The 22454-nt window shown below is 39.1% G+C and overlaps 1 protein-coding gene across 1 annotated transcript; it reads right to left on the bottom strand.

Annotated features, from left to right (window-relative positions):
* Positions 1-12122: 12122 nt before the first annotated feature.
* On the bottom strand, positions 12123-22174 carry LOC124158642 (replication factor C subunit 5). The gene is made up of 8 exons (XM_046533845.1): positions 21997-22174; positions 19781-19845; positions 19576-19703; positions 18872-19034; positions 17968-18127; positions 17631-17842; positions 12711-12788; positions 12123-12628 (listed from the first exon to the last, which is right to left on the bottom strand). The coding sequence occupies exons 1-8, from the start codon at positions 22032-22034 to the stop codon at positions 12483-12485; spliced, it is 990 nt and encodes a 329-aa protein (XP_046389801.1). The 5' UTR covers positions 22035-22174; the 3' UTR covers positions 12123-12482.
* Between the last annotated feature and the right edge of the window lie 280 nt (positions 22175-22454).

Below are 22454 nucleotides of genomic sequence, written 5' to 3'. Positions count from 1 at the left end.
TAGTAGTATATGTAGCATACTCACCCGCTATCACACATTTTATTGTTAGAGATATCTCGCAAGGTATAGATTTAGATGAATCCTGGAAACTCTACCCACTAATAAATCACATTATATTATCTTAAAAATAGATATAGACATGAAAATTCAAAATCCAGGTCATGATAGTTCAGGGAAAAAGTGATTCACAGGTAGCAATGTTACATCAAGTCGTATAAATCTATGGAAATGTATTCATTAAAATAATTTTCACTAATTCTCCCTGAATACATGAACTCACGACTTGGGTATCTGGATTATACCCACGAGGTTACAAGTTTTCTAGTTCTTTCGTATCAAAAATCCATAAAGGATGGGGTGGGTTAATTTTCGGTTTCAGAGAGAGAATGTTTTGAGTGATAGGGGTCAAGGAGAGTGGGGTTGGGGACTGCAGTCGGGAAGGGTCGGGATGGTAAGTGCAAAAAGAACTTCTGAAGAGGAGATCGACAACAAATATGCATTTTGGAGATTTCGAATAATCCTATGTTGTCAATCAAATAAAAAGGAAGAGTAGCAGGAATTAGTTGATGTATTTCCAATATTTGGACGAGAAAATAAAATAAATATTAGGAAGATATGGTATTTTTTAAACCAACGCTGATTAATCGACGCCAGTTAGACTCACGGTTGAAGTTTAGTTTACATTTCTAAGTTGACTGCTTCAATAGTGGTTTAAAGACATCACCTTGCAATCATTATTACTGAAAGTCTCCCAAGAGCTTCAAAGTGCTACAAGAAGGCAGAAGTGGAAAAATAAAAAATACTATCGGAAGCGAACAAGAAATATTTCCATCCCCTCTTTTTAACGAAAAATATACTTTATTCGTTTAAATTTTAGCTTACGATTCCTCCCTCATAAGTAAGAAAGTTAAAAAATAGCAAGTTTTAGATACTTTCTTTGACTGCGAAAGTTGCCGCTGGTGATGTATCATTGATGATTACCTCGTCCTTAGTTGAGTATCTTCAACTTAGATCAAAGCAAACGACCACATCCACAATAGATACGTACACTCTTCGCAGTTACTGTCCACTCATTCGAGTCGAACGTTATAGTAGATCATAGTAGACTTCTATTGCAGTCAACTACAACGTCCTTCAGTCATCGCAAAAACCTATCTTAAGAGCGAGCGACTAAGAACCTTCATATTGACCATGAAAGGCCTCAACGAAAGATGAGAGGAACAGCTGCTGGCAGATATTAATCCCCGCTTCCTCTGAAGGACTGCACTCCTGGAAAATGTAATACTGCGTTCAACCGCCGTTGTAGTCGACCACTACGGATGGCGGACATGAGAAATTCTTGACGCGCGAGGAATTCGCGCAATCAGGCGAGATGAGCGAGCGAAGGAGGGCTAAGGGGTGGCGAGGGAAGGGGGCGGTCGAAGGAACGTGGAAAAGGGTGGATACTTACTGAAAAAACTATACCTGTACTGAAAAGTAAAAATTCCTCGGCATCAGCGACAAGTCATGAAAAGGTATTCTCTTGTAGATAGTGAAGTTTTCCGCCGAAGTAAACAAACCAGAGTAGATTTTTCCGAAAATTTTGAAAATTACCAAGCTAGGAAACATAATTGTCAGAACAATGCTTCTCCCTACCAGCTTTCTTAACCCTTAGCGGCCCAGCGTCTAGGCTGGCTCGACAGGTCTAGCGCTACGAGCACTAGGCTTGTCGTAGCATCAGGTCTAACTTCGAGTTGATAGCAAATAGGGTAATCTCTTGAAACATTACCCTTTAATAAATGGCTTCGCCTTGTGATGTCGAGCTCAACTCGAAGTTAGACCTGATGCTACGGCAAGCCTCGACGTTGGACCGCAAAGGGTTAAAAATAAATAAGTATTAAAGCGAAAAATAAAACTTAGTTTTTCAGTGCCATTACCATATGCCATTGCTTAAACTAGGAAGAATCTTTGTTTTGAACGAGGATAACATCAATTTAGGAATAATAGATAGGCAAATAAATTTATGTTTGATAACGGAAGGTTCAATTTGCAATAAATCATTATTTAGCAATGCGAGTCCTTTCACTTCTCACACACCTCCAACCGCTCCAAAATATTTGCTGGAGTGTCCTACCAGGGCAGCCAACAAAATGGGTTTATTGGCAGTGGTATGAGAGAAAGGGATGAGGGGAGGCGGCTCTTTGTGTCTCATCATCGGCGAAACGGACGGCCCCAAACACGGCGAAGCACGTTTTTTTATCGAGAGTCACCGACTGCGTCCTGGGATACCCGATATCCAATTAATTGAACCCGACCATCCTATCGCCGTAGAGGCAAGGGTAGTTTATAGGAACGCCAGCCTGTACACACACTGAGCAGGCGACACAAAAAAAAGGCTTTAATCACTCTCGGAGGGCCACAGGAATTTTCCATTTTGGCATTTTTGTCCGTCACCTGAAGGTATAAGTCACGGATCAATTCCGTTTTCAAAATTAAAAATTGTGAATTCCGCATTACAGCTATTAATTTCATGTTATTTTGGTGAGTGGATAGTACGTGACGGGTTTTTAGGAAAATTGGTATCATAACCGAGTCGTATTAGTGGATCGGTACAAGAGTGATAATATCCGTTCACAAGCAGTTCTGTTTTATTACAAATACATTTTCACAGATGGTAAGCCTAGCACCATTATTGACCTTCCTAACTAAATTAAATTAGTTATGCCTCATATCATAAATTAGTTTTTACTCTCTTCTAACCCTTTTTAGTACTTAGTATCGGAGGCTTTCGGATCAGCTGGGTATTGCGGTATTTCAAGCGAGCTTTCGCGGCCATCGCAGGTCGAATTATTATCAGGCGATGAATGAAAATTGGAAATGTCACTAATAAATTTTCGTCAACCCTTCTCCCTCCACCGGAGTGGCGCCTTTTCACAACAGTAAGCTTTCTACAGCAAATAAAGACGACCTAAAAAAAATAAAGATAAGTTCTCTCTCTTCTGCGACGATTTTGTTGCTTTCAACCGTCTACCCGTTTTTTTTTTGTTTTGATAGCGTAAAAAGTGAAGAGCACCACGTCGAAATCATCAGCACAGTATGAAGCCCTCATTTCCTTCCAGTGAAAGTTTCTATGCATCTATAGAGGAGATTGAATGAAAAATATGATTTGGGGCCTTGGAACGTTACTGGAAGAATAAACGATGATACAGTAACTTACTCTTTATTCATTTCATGCATTCGATATGATTGAAGCTTCAGTTGCGATTCCATAGGACGGATTTTATGCAGAGCATGATGTATCGACGAAACCGTGGATTACTGCAGAGAAAAATTGTATGACTGGAAATCATCGTTCAATACCCGCAAAGGCTCAGTGATCCCGAAAATTCCCTATTTAGTAGGACCCCTTTGTTCGACCAAGAGCCGAAAAATCGGTTTCAATGTGCATAAAATGCAAAATTATTATCATGGAGCAATTATTTACATTTCATTAAAGGTCCCTGTTTAAAAAACGCAGATTATGTAGGGTAAGAGGGTTTGAATGTGAAGTGTTTTTGGGAAATGTGCAAATAAACAAGATTTATTGCATAATTTTCCTTTTATTAGGCAAATTTTACTGCATATTGTATCTCTATACGACCTGTAATAATCGATGACTATTTACTCAGTTCAAGACATTGAAACTTTGTCGTCATCGCTCACAGTGGCGTCACTAGGAATATGCTTTGGGGAGGGATGAAGAGGCATAGGGGGTGATCCACCCTCCAGGCAATGGGGGTTCCGGAATTTTTTTATAAATTACATGCCTGTAAATACAGTTTACATCATTTTGGCACTTAAAATTAACTTTAAGAAGGTGCAGTTATTATGCGCCAAAAAGACACAATAATTTTAAATATTTTTTTTAATTTCTCTGAGGCGTTGGGGGGGGGTCCCCCCCTCCATAGTTACGCCCCTGATCGCTCGAGAAACCTAAATGAGTCGCGGACTTCCAACGTCTGGCGCGTGTAGCACTGTAGCAGAGCCCCGACCTCGTGTTTAAAAAATTAGCATAGCTTTCAGCGTCTCTCGCGAGCGGATTTTTTTTATTTTTCTTCAGATATGTCTTTACAACACTTCAATAAATCCTTCAGATGAATATCTCGATACAAATATTTTTCGCACGCTAGTTTTTCTCCATTTCATGTCTTAAGTTGCGTAAAATTATCGTCCGCTTTTTTACAATGTAAAGGCATCTAAACTCAGTTCAAAAAGTCTCTAACTACACCTAAAGAAAGAAAAGGTATTAACATGTGATGCCTTTTCTCGTCCCATTGGATTATTCCAGCCGGTAGACTTCAAGACTTTCCACGAAAACTGTAAAAAAAAAGTTTCCATAGAATTTTTCGTCATGTTTAAATCCCTCCAGACATCGGCGAATTTTAATAACATCGCAATTCACATCCCATTCTTTGATTGCTAATCATTTATAAATATTGTTGCAAATTTTAATTTCTACTTCTAAAGAACGTCATTTTATAATTTGTCCACTTTTTTTCGATTCTAGCCCATTCTTTGGAGCCCTGGGGAAATAATTAAAGCGTTCGGCGGCGCGCCAAATCTACGCCGATGGTTCCTTCGACAGAAATTAGTCATTGGCGACTGAAAATTGGGTTCCGAAACTTAAAAAGAGCAAAACGAAGTACTCTTTAACTACTCATCCTAGTGATGGGTAAATGTTGGGGTGATCACTGATCACGCCTTTCTTTGCGCATCCAGGACGTCGGCGTCACGACGCGTTGCGACGTGGACTAGTTACAGAAAACGGCGGCGCAGCGACAGGGCTTAGCAGATTTTGAGGATTATGCAATTTATCGGAAGTGGGGTAGAGGGATGGGCGTAGTTACAGGGGTCTCTGCACCTCCATCCTCCCACCCCATAAAAATTTGATGAATTGAAAAATGTTAAATTTCATCAGAAATTAGGCTTATTGCTATTGTAAGTTTTGTGAATATTATTTTTTTAATCCATGGAAAGGCACCCCTATGACTCCTGCGGAGGATGGGTGGTTCTGAGGTGTTCCTATGTCCACGGGGCGCGGCTAAGAGGCTAGTGGGGATTTAAGGCCCAACCAATACATTGGGGTGTGGGGTATTGCATACCCGCCAGGGTAAATGGGAGTTGCAGGGGGCCTCCTCCAGAAAAATTTTAAGATTAATGGTTGAAAATGTCGAGTTTACGGCTTTCTGAGGGATATTTGATTAACCCTAACACCATTATATGAGTAATATTAATCCATTAAGTAAAATGGATTAAATTTAAAAATTTCTCTGAGCTCTTGGGGGGTTTATCCCCCAAAACTCCCCCCTCGCTGCGCCACTGCTATCTCCCCCCCTTTCCCTGGCCACGCCCATCGGGAAAGAAACAGACAAATGATGTGGTTGGCAACGATGGAAAAGGGAGAAAATGTTTTTCACTTATTCGGAAGCGGATTTGATATACGGGAGCATTCATCCAGCAATCTCAACCCTGGGAAAGAGTCGATCCCTTACCTTACATTCGTTTGCAGGGTCCCACGGCGAGAGAACTTTGCTTTCCATCGGTGATCCCTCGCGGGACACCCAACGCACTTATCACAACTAAAGAACATAATTGACGATGATGATCAAAAAACACGGACCACTTCACAAAATCATCGCAAATCCCAACTGGCAGCTAATTCCAATGTCACTTTGAGAGGAGTGAAGGTTCCTCTTCTTCACGGACCAGTGGCTGCCAATTTGTAATCTGAGCAGCACTGGTAGTCAGCAAGAGCCTGAGTTGCGGTCCTCTGAACAAAGAAAATCCTTGCCAATATGAATACTTAAGTTAGTGACATGAAACTCTAACGAGATTCTTCCACCATCTTCGCGACTCATTCGCATGTTCAACCGGCGTCAGCCAACTACACGACGGTGGAGTAGTAATCTAGTTTCACGTCTTCTCGTGCCCAAGCGTACTTGAGAAAGGTGGAGAGTGAGTTTCCGAGGGAGTGGAGTAAAAGATAAGGCGAGCGGAGGGCAAAAAAGAGGTGGGGAAGACTGAAGACAAACCGATCAACTTTTAGGAAGGTTAGGACTGAGTCAGATGGAGTACTGCACTATTAGATTACGAGAGAGGAGAGTTCTACGGTGTACGACACATACCTACGTCGAAGGCGTCCGGTTGGCGTTGGCTGTGATCCCCTTGGTGTCTTTATTTAACAGCAGGCTAATGCCCCTATAGTACAGCCAGCGAGAGTTGTCCCATGACAATTCTAAAGGCCGTTTTATACGGTACACGGAATTGCGCAATCTGACGTACGTGCGTAGGCGCAATCAAAATTGCGTCGTGTAAAGCGGTGAATTGCTAAAACACATGCGAGGATGCGTGGATGCGAGACGTCAAAATAGCTCGTTCTAATTTCGTTCATGCATTCGCGCAATTCCGCGCCATTTTAGAAATTAATGCAGCTCTAACCTGCGCAATTCCGTGCCCCGTGTAAAACCGCCTTAAAGGAGGGGCGGAGAACCCTGCGCGAGCACGGTTTGCAGCCAATCTTTGTCCCCAAAACGCACCTCACGCCCTCGCCTAGTCATACAACATTGTCACATGCATGTGAAGTACTGAAACAAGCCTGAGCCACCAAAACAAGACCTTTCTTCGAATCATTCGAAAACAAAGAATTCTTCATTGTGTCCTTAACGCTCGTCGTCTATTCTGACTCCTTTCTTCACGGAACCCTTTTGTTTACATGTGACGAGGGCGTTTCCCTTTCTTACCTGGCAACCTTGCCCCCTACCCCCTCTGCCTGTCATCGGACAACTCTCTGCGGCCGGACTGTAATAATGGAAGTTTCTATCCCTCCTAAAACGTAAATGACCTCAGCTTTCCGTCTCCTGCACCGAATAACAAACTAACAACACATACATTCTGTTATGCTGAGGGGCGGATTCAGCATCAAATTTAGGAGGGTTTCATGACCTGGGTCCGGGGAGTATGGAACCCCCCACTTCGCCCCTCGGGAGAGAGGGGTGTTCTCCAGAGTAAAAAGTTTTGAAGGAGTGCTACGCTCTACCACCGATACAACTCGAAACGTCTCTCACGTTTGGGACTTGTAGCCATGCATTCGCATATACACACCCTTTACTCCTTTAAAGGGATACTAAAACTAATAAAAATTCTAAAAATTGTGATAAAATTAGGTGGGGTTAATGACCACGCAGTGGCGCCAAATCCATGGGGCCTGAGGGGACCCGAGCCCCCTCAAAAATTCGTTATGGGGGGTGAGGTAAGATGTGTGTGGATTGTTGATTTTCTTCGGGGTGTCCAGTTATCAATCAAGAGTTGATTTTTCAGGGTTCTAATACTGACCATATAACTCTCCTAAAATACTTTAAAACTCACTATTTATAAAATTTACCGAGGCAAGACCTCCCCAATATTTTTTATAAGATGGCAGCCCTGTGACGATGGTACATTCCCCCTTTAATCCGACCCTGGTTAAGGAGATAAAAGCAATCATTTCATTACTCAAGCAGAACATCAGGGTTCACGGTTGAGCAAAGACAGATGTGATAGAATGGTAGATGCCAAAGCCACCGTCTTGATCCATCAAATATTGCACCATTGCTTCCAAAAATCATCTTGCACAGCCTCGTGCCCCACTCCTAAGATGAAGAAATGGAGGGGAAACCAAGAAAGCTCTCGAGGGTAGGAGTATAAGAACCAAAGCCCTCATCGATAAGCTAACGTTTCAGAGAGTCGACATGTAGAAGTGTACATGAGTGTCACGTAAATTTGTTGAGTAAAAGATAGAGCAAGAGCCTCAGAAGAAGGAATGCAAAGAGGGAACTAAAGTACGCACTTAGGCCCATCTCAGACCACAGTGGTGTATTTGGATCTTTCGAGATTGATTTTGTTTGGTGAGGTTAGGGCTCACGTCATACTAATCCAAGGGAGTAAGATTCTCACACCAGAAGTTAGGGAGGCTAGTTCCTTTCCACCTAGCACTTGTAGGATTTTGGCTCAGTAATTTCCCAAGACTTCACCCGAGATCCTCTGACGAGAGTAGCCAAATGCATAACACTTGAAGAACCAGGGTGGTATGCTACCTAGAAAGATCATTACCCGTAATTAAGGCAGATAGTAGTTATTTTAAATATTTCTTCATTTGTGTTAAAATTAATTTATAACTTCGTTAAATATAACATTTTTTCTTAATTTATCTATACAACTGAGTAATTTCTTTACCAATCATTTTGGAATAAAAAATTTAAAATGAACAGCATTCATGCTTGCTCCTGCTTCACCTGCCCTGGCCTACCATACTCCACTCACTATTGCATATATGCTGGTTATTTCCATTCAAAATGTAATAAAGAATTTGAAATGCAAAAATGTGCCAACTAAAAAATCAAAATGGCGAAATGTAGATTAGTGATTTCCTGAAGAAAACATGCGTTACCATTACAAATAAATTAGAAACGTGTAACCTCTCGTTTTGACAGGTGGAACAATTTGATTTCTTTGTAAAAAAAATATATATTCACAGAATACGTTTCAGAAAAAATTAACATCACAAAAAATTAAGATGACAGAAAAAAAAATTGTAGTCAAAATAATTAAGTGCGTAGAGGTTACCCGACAATATGAGGGGTCTGGTCCTTCTAGTGTTAACCTACTGACCCATCGCACTCCCTCCCGAACACTCACTGCTTAATTACTGGGCAAAAAACTTACCAAAATTAATCTCAAACAATTCAAATACACCCCTTCAGGACATGATCCAAGGAGAGCCATTGCCCCTCTTCACTCAGTAACAAAAAAGTGAGATATACCGAAATAAAAGAGGGAAAATATTCCATACCCTTATGTGGTATTATGGGATATTAGTTGATATTACTGGACTACATACTGCTAAGTGATACACATGCCACCCCTCCATCTCCACCGAATTGATCAGGGTGGCCCAAGATTTCTTTCCATGCCTTACCTTTCCCTTTGATCACTTAAAATAATTCGGACCAAAGACTCAACCTGAGATTTGAACTCATGACCCTTCTGTCAGCAGCCAAGCAACATTTACTGGACCACTATGCTCCCACCTTTCTTGACTTCTTTATTCAACCTTTCACCTCTCTCCTTAGACTCACATTTAAAATTGAGTAAAATACAATATTAGATTAAAAGTAAGTCACATACGGGTGTATGCCGCGTGTCGTGATGGAAATAGCCCCGACGTTTCGCGACCGACTGCTGGTCACTTTTTCAAAGGAGTAATGTTAGGATTGGGTTTGTGCTGCCTTTTTATATTTCAGGTGGGAGGGGTGGGCGGAGGGTGTGGGGAGTTAGGAGTGGAGGGGGAAGATAACGAAATGTTGCGGATGACTGGGTTCCAAGTATTGCTGATTCTTAATCCGGTATCTCTATTGTAGTTGTTCTTGTTTTTCTTTATTTCTATGGCCTCGCGGATGAGTCTGGTTTTAAAATGTTTAATCCTCGCGATGACTCTTGATTTTTCGAAGTCGATCGCATGTCCGGTGGCTTCGTGCTCCGCTACGGCTGACTTTGAAGGGTAACCCAGTCGAATGGCCCGCTTGTGTTCTTCTATCCGAGTTTTGACTGTTCGTCCGGTTTCCCCGATGTATTTCTTCTCACACGATCAGCAGGGGATTTCGTATACTCCTTCAATTTGAAGTGGCGTCCTATCCTTGGCATTTCCGAGGAGGTGTTGTACTTGGACGTGTGGTTTAAAAATGGCTTTAATGTCAAATTTCCAGAGGATGTTACCGATCTTATCCGTCGTTCCTTTCACGTAGGGGAGGAAGGCTTTCTTTTGGCTAATTATGTCTTCTGTGTCTTGGGAATTGTTCCTGTTGTCCTTGTTGATAATTTTTCTAAAATTTCAGGATATAGCTCCGTTGTCGTAACCATTAAGACGTAGTATGGATTTCAGCTTAATAAATTCTGAAGATAGATTCTTCGGGTCACTCAGCCGGATCGAGCGTTCAATTAGAGAGGTCATCACAGCGTTTAATTGAGCAGGGTGGTGATGAGAACTGGCATGGAGATACCGATTTGTTGATGTCGGTTTTCTATACACGGCATGGCCTAGGCTTCCATTGTCATTCTTCTTCACCAAGACGTCGAGAAATGGCAGTTTTCTAGATTCTTCTATCCCCATTGTGAATTTAATATTTCTGTTAAGAGTATTTAAATATTCAAAAAATTGTTCTAACTTCTGTCGGCCATGCGTCCAAATGATGAAAGTGTCGTCTATATACCGTAACCAAATTTTGGGTTCATGCGTTGCATTTTCGATTGCCACTGTTTCTAAGTGTTCCATGTAAATATTCGCCACTGCTGGAAAGATGGGAGATCCCATCGCCGCCCCTGAAACTTGTTCGTAGAAATTATTTTGCCATCAGAAGAAAGTGCTGTGCAGGCAAATAGATGTCAGAGAAGCGATGTCCTTGTCGAACCTTTCTTCTATTAGTTGGACTGCCTCTTCCCCCGGTATATTCGTGAAAAGTGACGTCACGTCAAAACTGACGAGAATGTCCTCCGGGTTCACTCGTACGTCCTTTTTACGTACGCACGCCTTCTGAGGGGAGGGTATAAGAGAGGAATTTTTATGATTGTGAACTCCTGCAGTGCTCTGGGAGCAAAGAGTTGAGGTGAATGACTCTTTTGAAAGAAGTGCATTCTTTGGTGTATAGACCTAAAGAGGAATCCTTTATGTATTGACTGCTGTCATAGATTTGACCGCATTACATATTAGGGGCCTAAGACAGGTTTGCAACAAAATTCACCATTATCCAGTTCCTTCCATCGATTCCACACGAGTATGAGAATATAGTTTCTGCTTTACAAACACCAGTCATGATATAAGTATCAATGCAGTTTGTGAGGGTATGAATTGTAACCTTTGAGGCTTGGCAAGTTACATGATTTAGTTTAAATGTTACCAAGGGAAGGAGAGCTGTATTTAATTGCCTTGTACTGTGTTTGACTGTGGGTGTGTAGTTAGGTATGAATGGAATAGTATATGGTGCATTTCCCCCCAATTCCCCCACAATTTCCCACCTCCCAATTTCAGGGTTTTTCCGATCGAGTGACTCTGCCTAGGTGCCGAGGAGCTTACCCCCTCCTCCCAACCACCCACCACGCAGTGACCAAAGAAACTAACTGTTCTACATCCCCTTCCCCCCAAATAGAGAGAACCTGCTTCAAACCCCCCCACTGAAGCTGAACAAATGAATCGAACACTTTTAGATAAAAGTAAATGAATGTTACTTGACAGTTTTTTTAATAACATCATGTGAATTAAGGCAATCATGTCTATTTTCAAGACTACCTGATACACTGGAGTCCATGGTATGAAAAAAACCCTGAACTTTCAAAATGAAGGGTATTTGGTTGTCTTTCCATGTTTATTTACATGTTCCTAAAGAATTGAGGAAAGGAAAATTTGATTCAATAAGTGCAACATGTGTTTTGCCTTTAGCCTGGAGATGTCTGGGAATGTTTCTCTGAACAGGATAAAAAAGGGAAGGTTTCCCTGAAAGTAACAATGAAATAACTAGGATGGTACTGAGTACAGAAGTGATGGAGCAATGTCCAGGAAGGGAAGCAAAGTAATTAGAGCCTTAAGTTTCAGGAGAAAACAGAGAACTGGTCAAAAGAGAGGAGCAAGTTGCACCCTTGAAGAAATCAACATAGCTCAGAGTAGCCCCCGAACACCTCCAAGATTATGTAGTGCTAGCCACAATGGCAAGGATTGTCAACATGTTAGATTATTCACAGCACGTTGACAGAAAAATAGGAAAATATGACAAATCACAAATTTTTCCATTTCAATGTCCATATAGCGTACATTAGCCTGTTTAATGTCCACAGACTTCATTTTCACTACCATCTCTTGAGAATTTCCCAGAAACTTCACTGAAAATCGTTGTGTGACAAGGTTTTAGTGTAGCAGTTTAAAAAAATAAGTTTCCCAAAAATCTAAACCCACTGTCTTCCACTATCCTACTCTGAAATAGTCATGGTGAGCACAAGAATGGGCAAGCATATAAGATGGGCCAAAATCACACCTCTGATTTGTGTAGAGATGAATGCTTGAATTACAAATCATCAGATCAGGGATGAACTTTTATTATGCTTCTCCTTGATGTTGTGTACATTTTACTTTGAAGCTTAAAAAATCACCCCTTCAGTTTTACATATTAAAATTGACGATGACAACAAAATATAAACAGGTAGCATTTTCAAGTGAGACACCATGGATAAATCAAGAAAGTTCACTACAACTTCACAGAATTAAATAAAATTACTGTGATGTGGAGAAAATCCACATGGTCCTTGAAATACCAGCCACAATGTCATATCACATTAATCCAGGGAATGATGCAGAAACAAGTTCAAATCACTGGCTATTTTGGCAACATGATCCTCTGGATATCACACAAGGTAGATACTGATTGAATAGAGAAATCTCACAACTATGCAGTAACCTTGTGTATAACTCCTTGGAATGCACTGATCAAAGAACTCAGCTGAACTTTCTCTGAAGTTCCCACAGACAATCGATGCTCCACTTCAGCCATTTTAATCAAGAGGTGGATCCTAATTTCAGCAGGAAATTCAACTGTAAAAAAGAAGATTCAATGAAGACGGAATTTCCTAGTAACCAAAATATTAACCATTGAATATAGACATAAATCACTTACTTCGGTGAACGTATGAGTGGATTTCTGTGAGTATGTCTTCCAAAGCAAGTCCTTTAATGGTTTTCAACTCCAGAATTTCTGAGTGAAGTTAAAGATTTATGTAAACATTAGTGACTAATGCAAACACCAACTACCATTCTAAATAAAATAGGAAATATCCTGATAGGAATTCCACATGAAATGTTGGAAGAAATCTTTCATATTGAAAGGGATTGGGACTTTGTCTCTATGATATTTACCAGCTTATGATCAAGACGAGAAATTTACCAAGGATTCCCAGTTCTTCTAGCAATTTCACAAAGGATTCTGCACAGCATAGTGGCAGGTACATTGGTCAAGTATCGCATATTTTGGAGGTGTGATTACAATCACTTGAACTTTTTCTCAAGGCAACCCAAATGAACTTGGTTGATCATTTTTTTATGAACCAGTATTCATAATATCACATAAACTGATCATTTATGCACTAAAAATAACTGATTATTATTCATTTGCCTCATATGGTTTCAAATATGCTAACAAGAAGTAGCTATTAAATCAACAGAATGAATAGAATACTTGTTAATTTTTCTCATCAGGATATATAGGGCATCAGGTCTGTTGTTATAAATGACCTCATAGGAGAAAAAGATTTACGTAAAAATGGCTCTTACTTCACTTGCGCAATACAAATGGGAAACTTATTTTCACTTCCTGTCAAAGGAATTCTGAAGAAAATGTTTTCACCCTCATAGTATGTTACACTGATCAGCTTAAAAATTGGACCCTAACAATTAGATTATGATTTAAATAAAGACGACAAAATGTCTCTGGTAAAATGTCTTAATTTCCACTTTTCTTTGAAGTCGTAAAATTGAAACACACATGAATGGTAGTAAAAAAAATCATATGTAGAGAAGAAATTTTTGACAAACAGCTCTGAATGAAAAGGAGCAATGTGTGTGTGATTAATGATGGATATGCTAAGTGGGAAAATTCAAAAGGGTCATTCCCCCATAATCGTACAAAATTATGCCCATGGACTACCATATAAAGCTAAAACTATTAATACAGAACTGAAGTGGCTTAATATATTATTTACCTTTTCACTACTTTTCACGACAAATTAATAAAGAAAATAAATTATACATATTCCCAAAATAATGACCGTAAATTGTGTCTGTAAACAGTACCACATATATTTTTGAAGAGGCATTTATTATATTAACAACCTTAACTAAATAATTTATTATAAAATCTATCATTAAACAAGCTACAACAATACAAACATTCCAAAATGGCCTTTTTTGGGCTGCTATTATTTCATTATGTTTATTATAAAATAAAAAACCTTTGTCCTACCCAAAAAAGTAATACCTGTGGACATACAGGGTATAGGGGGAATTATTCATAGGAGATGGTGGCAGCCCTGAACAACCAGTGTGTAGAGAAGGAGATTGTCATTGGGTTGTTTGAGTTTACACTTCATTCAGTAAATATTTTAATGCTGGAAGAAAAAGTTTAGTTCAGTTTGATGAAAGAGCCAAGCTCATAAGTGATGTCTGTGGACAAGTAAAAATAGGAAACTCTGCATGTTTTATTAATTATGAATGAGATTTTTTTACGGTTATTAAAAGCAAGTTCAATAAAGTAAGGTCAGTGTCCTAGCCTATCATGTGTCCCAACTACAACTTAATTTAGAGGAAATCGTCATGTCCGTGGACATGGTGTCCGCAAACTCTGCAGTCTACGGACATGATGATACACTATGACAAGTTACACAATGTCCAATGACAAATAAAATAGACTTTTTCTCATGAGTTAACATATAATATTCCTCTTCTGTCGTGTCTGTGGACATATGTACCATGTTTGTTCACAAATGAATCATGTCTGTAGATAAAATGAAAGTAAAATTTAAAATAAGTGTAAATATTACAAACGATCTTTGCCACTTAGTCATTAGATTGAAAGATTGACAGACTGTAATTACACAATTTTGGTTCTTAAATAAAGAAAAATTAAAAATTTCAAATTTTACCTGTAGAAAACGTACTTTTTTTTAGATTGACCCAAAAACAGACAGAATTGAACAAGCCATTAACACTGAAATTCAATCTATGAGGTGTATGGGGATCAAAAGTTGAACAGGGCACATAAAGATGAAGTCTTCTTGGGTTTTCAAACCGGTGAGTTCATCGTAGACCAACAAGATCACATTATAGGGTACATGCAATATTATTAACCCCTCAAGCGTGACTTTAAATGCCCGTGGCCGTTCTCTCAGCGTGTGCAACACAGCGTTTGTGTCATCCGATTGCCATGCCTCAAGCGTGTGCGACGCAGCCTATGCGTCTGAATGTTTCATTAGGTATTCCTATCTCTTAAGCTTCCATATATGTACTTTTAGTGAGTATATATGTGAGACACATCTGCCTGCTATCGTTCTGTGCCCCTGTGTGGTCTGTGTTTGCGTTCTCGTATTTTAGAATATTTTTTTCTAGCTGATGTCAGGAAAGAAACGCTTCCTCTAGGGTCAGCATCTGGTGGATGCTAATGAAAGATATCCTTCCTATCAAGCTCTGGTTATGAGCTTTCTTAGCGATTGTGTGTGACGTGTGGGGATGCTGAATGCTTTTGTCTCTGGTTCATTATCATCTGCTTCTCTGCCTCATCGTTTTCTTTCTCTTTCATCGAGTCAATGATAGTGAAGGCATGGTCCGTCCAGGCATTGTCACTCAACGCCTCACGGAGCCTCGAAGACCGGCCAGCATCCCCGCATCTTGGTATCTTATTTACGATGTTTGAGGCTAAGGGTTGGGGTGTTTTCATCCCTACGCTTGCTTTGGTGATTTTTTTTTTCGGCCTTGAATCCACTCCATAACTGTACCCCTCTTTAGTTGACCATGGCTTCTAGCTCGCGTGAGTTGTGCGATGAGCAAGTGCATGACGCTTTGGAAGAAGAGAGCGCAGGATGTTCAGATACTACTTCGGAAATTTCAATTGGATACTCTCTGGATTCCAATTCCGAAGAGAGCGAAGGACCTTCTCATTTTTCTGTGAATCTTCAAGAAAATAATTGGCAAGAGATCGACAGTGCTAACCCTCCTCAACCTTTTGCGTGTGAATTAGTGGGAAAACAAATATTGCCTGTTCCGTGTATAGATGATCCCTTGGCATATTTTGAGCTATTTTTTGATGATGAAATAATTTCAATTATAGTGACTGAGATAAGCCGCTACACAGCACAGTTTCTTGCTCGTGAGAAAGAGAAAATTACTATGCAAAAAAAATCGCGCTTCCAAAAGTGGGTCCCCACAACTCTGGGGGAAATAAGGGTGTATTTAGGTTTACTGATGTTGATGGGAATAATTCATAAACCAAGCCTCAGAATGTATTTTAGCAGAAAGCATTTATTAGAGACTCCATTTTTTCCCATTGTAATGAGTGAGCAAAGATTTTCATTGCTCACCAAATTTCTCCATTTTGTAGATAATACCGATGAGGAATTTGTAAAAAAGGATCCAAAACTGTATAAAATTTTACCAATTAGTGAATATTTGAAAAATAAGTTCCAAAAAGTGCATATACCCGGTAAGGAAATCAGTGTAGATGAGTCTTTGTTGTTGTGGAAAGGTAGACTGCCGTGAAAACAGTATATTCCCATGAAAGCTTCCCGGTTTGGGATAAAATTGTTTGAACTTTGTGACTCCGCAGGTATTTATGGAATTTTATTATTTACTGTGGCTCAGGGACAAAATTGGGCTGTGAAATCACAAAGGACACAGATCTTTTTTCAACTAAAGTTGTTCTAAGTTTGTGTGAGAAACTATTAGACTCTGGTAGATGTGTTTATATGGACAATTTTTACAGTAGTCCCGATCTTTTCCATAGGTTAGTTCAGAGGACAACAGATGCTGTTGGAACCGTGAAAATCACGCGTAAAGGTATGCCAGTAAACCTCAAAAAGAAACTAAAGAAAGGAGAAGTTGTTAGTGCAAAGTGTGGGAAATTGGTTGCTTTGAAGTGGAAGGATAAACGCGATGTTGCATTGCTGACTACAAAGCATTCAGACCAAATGCAACCCGTAAGTCGAAACGGCGGGCTAGAATGTGTAAACAAACCTATGCGTGTAACAGAATATAATAAATATATGGGCGGTGTAGATTTAAAAGATCAACTTTTAGAATCGTTCCTGCTGGAAATAAAAAGGACAAAAGTGTGGTACAAGAAATTATTCAATCACTTAGTTAATACGGCTGTGTTAAACGCGTACATTTTATACCGAAAGGCTGGTAATAAAAAAGATCACCTAGCATTCAGAATGAGCTTAGTGAACAAAATATTTGCTAAGTATCACGGACAGAATTTAGACAGCGCAAAGGACGACCCTCTGATATCGATACGGAATGTACGCGATTGACCGAGCAGCATTTTGTTCAACAAAACCCGAAAACTAAGACATTTAAGGTTGGAAGAAGAAAGTGTGTTGTGTGCACAAAAAATAGAAAGAGAAAAGAGACAAGACATAGATGCAAAAACTGCCCACTCTGCTTAGAACCCTGTTTTGAGCAGTATCTCACACAGGTCAACTATTAACCATCAGATAAGAGGAGCAGGAAAAAGTTAATGGGTCTGAAAATTGTAAATACGTATTCATAATTATAAAATTTAAACAATTGTTTATATAATATATTTTTTTGGATTTTTTCTGCACAGTGATAAGATTTAAAAAAATATTTTACTTCATGTCTGCAAAAAATCTGAAGTGCCTCTAAATTAAAGCACCCTGGGTGGTTTAAATGCCTACGATTAAAGCACCGTATAGGGACGGAATAGCAAGGACGCATATGCTGTGTCGCACACGCTTGAGGGGTTAACAAGATGTAGACAACTTGAAAATACATATTTAAAATATAAGGGGAACAAAATGAAGGATACGTGAGTAAGCAGATGCAAAATCCTCATTGAGCATCCAGTTTACGATGCGCACAATGTCTGACTTCAGAGGGTGACCAGTGCACAAGTACACATTCTCTTCATTTACTTCATCATATGCCATATGGGCACTCTGCAGGATGTTCAGGACTTTCCTCATATCACCTTTAGCGAGTGTCAACAGGGCCTGCTTACCATCTTCTGTGGCATTCACTCTGAAACAAGGACAAGCGTACATAAAATATAATGCCAACTGCAAAGAAGGCTATCTAGGAAAAAGGAAACATTCAAAGCATTCTGATCGCAAGAAAGAACCATGCCTTAACCACTTTCAACTCACTTCTCTTCCTGTATCACATAATTGAGTCTTGGAAGTATTTGCTCCTCGACCAAAGGAGCAAATCGAAACCTGGTGCACCTGGACTGCAAGGCAGGAATTATCTTGCTCAAGTAATTACAAATAATACAGAACCTCACATTGTCCGTATACTTCTCAATGACTGAAACAAAAAACAGACTACACTCACACATCAGGCAGAACAAAGACTCAAAAAACTCCCAAGCTTTTATGACAACAACAGTTAAAATAAATATAAGTCATTCTTAATGACTACAAGTGACTTCAAACCACACAGCATTAGTGCTTACAACCTTCCATTGCCATCCTGTTTTGCAGTGACTACCATCCTGTTGCCAAATGATGAGTCTTACCAGAACAATTGATTTAGATACTGGATAAAAATCTTGGAATTTCCACAAAAAATTCAATCAGGTATGACTCGGGCTAACAGGTGTAGTACATACATATAATCAGCACTTCTACTGCATTATGGACATAAATACTGGGGAGAAACATTCGTGTACATTTCAAGATCATACCATCAGCTTTCATAGTACTAAGCTGCCAGAAGATGATCAGCCCTCATCAAATCCCCAACAACAGTTTAAAATGCATTCAAATGAAAAAACTTCATTGACTATCATACTCTTACATTTCATAGTGGAGTTATGTGACTGTATATTCAGATAGGAAGGCCACCTACCCCAGCCACTTTTGAGATGACAAAATATGTTACTATATTTTATTAAATAACATTTGACAAAGAACATGTTGGCACCCACTGATAAAAAGATGGATGGCATTATTAACCACTGGTTATGAATGCATATTACCATCTTCCCACACCCTAACAATGAACATTGGATGAGAATCAGCATCATCTTCCACTTCACAAAATACTTACTACGTCGAAGGGCATTTTGAGCATCACTGGTCATGGCATCTGCTTCATCGAGAATGATTAACTTGAAACCCCCTTTGAATATTGTCCGAGTACTAGCAAAGTTGAGTATAACTCCTCTTACAATTCCAATTCCTCGGTCATCAGAGGCATTGAGCTCCAAAACCTTAACAGAGATACATAAGTATGCCATCAATAACAAAGACACAACTTTGATACATGGATATCAATTGATATCCATAAAAAAGTGAAGCCAAAAACAGCACCACAGTAAATGAATAAAGAAATGAGTTGCAGAGCATGATCAATGGTGCTATACCCATATCTAAATGAATGGAATGAGTAAAACCACAGCAATCATATTCATACCATAACAAACTTACAAGTAATCACAAGCTGCACCAACTGAAATTGAAGTTCAAAACTTAATTTTATTGCAAAAGGAGAGGGGAATCTGGAAATAGTACCAAAAGGAAGTTTGCTGGATAAGCAGGGAAGAGAAAATCAAAGCATAGATACTTCATACAACACATACTGGAAGCAGTGAATATATCGATTGTCACAGGGAAAAACTTGGTCAGTCATTGAAACCAAATTTTATAGGGAAGCAATTTTAAGCTTCAACGACTTATCCACGAACCTTTACCATAGAGTAAGCATACATATACTCACCATTAAATTAGCTCACCGTATAAAAATAAGCTCACCATTGAATTAAGTTGACTAGGAGTGTACATCTTTTTAGCACATGCCAGTATGGTAGAAGTCTTTCCAGTACCTGGTGGTCCATAGAAAAGTAAGTGAGGTAGTTGATCCTCTCGGATGAATTTGTCAACTGGAAAAAATAATGATCAAGTTAGAATTGCAATTCCATATACAGAAATGCATTCACTTAAATGAAATAATACATACGTGTTTTGATCACATCAACATGTGATATCAGCTCATCCAAACCTTTAGGACGGTATTTTTCCACCCTAAAGAGAAAATAAACCACTTCTTATTCAACATTGACAGCAGATTTTTATCTGGCACACAACTTAACGATGCAGACTTCTTTCCTTTCTCTCAGCATCTTAAAACGCCACGAGAGTTACAGAAAGTATCACATGCATATGATTATAATTAATATTACCAATAAAATCCAAAAGTTAAACATTTTCAACTAAAGTGAAGGGATGCATCAACCGATGTTCTTTTAATTGTTAAGAGAGAAAGAATTGCCTGTGATTTGCTAAACAGGTCCCTTTTTCTAAAAAAAGACAGTTGCAGCTACATTACCCAATACCAATTTTCTTTCAAAAAACCAATTATGAGAAGCACACCGGGGAAGCAGTTACAGAGCATAATCACTGTTGGATAAATACCAAGGGTATGCAATCAGTAATACACAAAAATAGGCTAGTTCTTCATGCACACGACCAACTACATAAAAAGGTTTAACTAGAGAATCAGATTGGTGACTTGCTAGTTTTTTTGGCTTCTAACCCCCTTGAAAATCAGTTCAAATTCCAATGATGGCAGAGAATTTTAAGACAAAACCTGCTCCAAACTTAGTTCAGTTCGAGTACAGCACTTTGTCCATCTGATATGAAACCATAGCCCAGTTGATGACATTTATTAAGAGAAGATTAATAGGAACGCAAGATTTCTCTCCAATCTTCCTTCCTTCCTCAATACCACAAAAGACTTAAGCTGTTGATTGCTTCCCGTTTGATTACTGTTTTTGATCAGGGACAGCAGTGCCCATTAGGCTATCACCATACCATTTCAATAAAATTAACTTAATCACAGATTATTCTATGTCAAATTATTAAGGAAAAAGAAAAAATAAACTTTACTAAGTTCACTAATATATTGAAAAAAAGCATGACACAGGTTTCATAACATAGTTATATCATCAGTTGACTATTTATGAAACCCGGGTCTTACTTTTTCAAATATACTGTATTAGTGAACCTAGGAAAGTTTTTTTTTTTTTTTCTCATTTTCCAACGATGGAAAGGTTTCAAACAGTTAAGCTTGAAATCATCAGTTATACCAATTTATTATGACATAATGAGAAAAATCACAAAACAACTGATGGGATTATGCATGAGACATAACACATCACCACCACAAGCCACCCTTTGCCATCGGTTCGTTTGTCATACATGGGGGAGCTCTGTTTGGACAAATAAAGTAGATATATGCTCGTTCCGCAAAAAGAATACATGGGGCTCATGAATCATTCCATTGTGTTAACTTCTTATTTGATATTGCAACAACTTAACCAACATAATAATAGCACAACAACTTTTTTAAGAATACTAATAACACATACTTTTACGGATACTCAAATGAAAGATAATTTTAGCAAATATAATATTGTTAATGCGTAAAGGTTTGCCAACAGTGGTGATTACTTCCTTAAATGTTGAACCAATGGGTGGATCTGAGTGATGAAGTTTATTTCAGAATCCATTTATTCCAATGCTTCAACTTAAACACACTGGACACTTCTCACAGAAAATAAAGAGCGATTTAGAGATTTATAAAAAACTGTACGCACATCCATGCACAAATTTAACGCTGTGGGTTTAAATAGCACTGTGGGTTGTGGGTATAGGTCATTGATACACAACTCATACAATAGTAGCAGAAAGTTTAGGCATATAGTATTTTCCTAATTAATGCAATGCCGCCTAATGATAAATATATATGACATACAGGCACACAAAAAGGCGGCTTACCGTCGATATTTCTCGGCTACTGACAGGAATGCTACACAATTCAATAGAGCCAACCCTGTGAGCAATGAACTCTGCTAAGCGTGAAGAAGAAAAAGGGTAAATACTGAGAAATTACAAAGCATTTTGCCTTCCCGGATACATTCAATTGACACACACACTGCTCGTTAAAACTGATACTTAACACGGGCAATTCATCGTCCTGGGTTTCCCATACTACGAAATACAATTCGTACGAAAGGCACGACTGAAAGAACCCGATAACCAACAGCCACCATTGGACTTCAAAGTCACACAGTTTTATAATGGGAAAATACAAAGCAAGGAATAGAAGCATTGTACACGGCCATAATATAAGGAAACTATATAAAGGGAGTGATAAAAGCAATATTTTCTTACCATGGTAAATTAGCCTTAGCTGCCTCGGGTTCCGGCATTTTCCGGCAAAGAATTGAAGAACCTAAAACCACACAACTTAATGCAAAAGTAGCAGGAACAACATAAACATCCACTTATTGAAAGCAACACACACCGCTCAGCTGGAGTTACCAGTGCCGCCAAAATGCCTTACAAATTCAAGCTTCAATTGTTTCTTATTTCTCTTTTCACCGCCACGGGGAGGACGGGGAGAGCTGGATATCGTGACGTCACAGGGCGCGTTCAAAATTTGAAGTTGTGTGAATGACTCAAAAATATCCCAGAAAGCTTTGCCAATTGATGGAATATTGCACTACATTGTGAAAAATATCTATTTATATAAATATTAAGATCATTATCTTCCCAAATAATAGAAAATACAAGCACAAATACACATACATAGGCACACACATACATGGCGAAATACCTAAAACGTCACC

Source organism: Ischnura elegans, chromosome 5 (genome assembly GCF_921293095.1).
Source record: "Ischnura elegans chromosome 5, ioIscEleg1.1, whole genome shotgun sequence".
NCBI lineage: Eukaryota > Metazoa > Arthropoda > Insecta > Odonata > Coenagrionidae > Ischnura > Ischnura elegans.
This window is presented reverse-complemented; position numbering and strand designations above follow the sequence as displayed.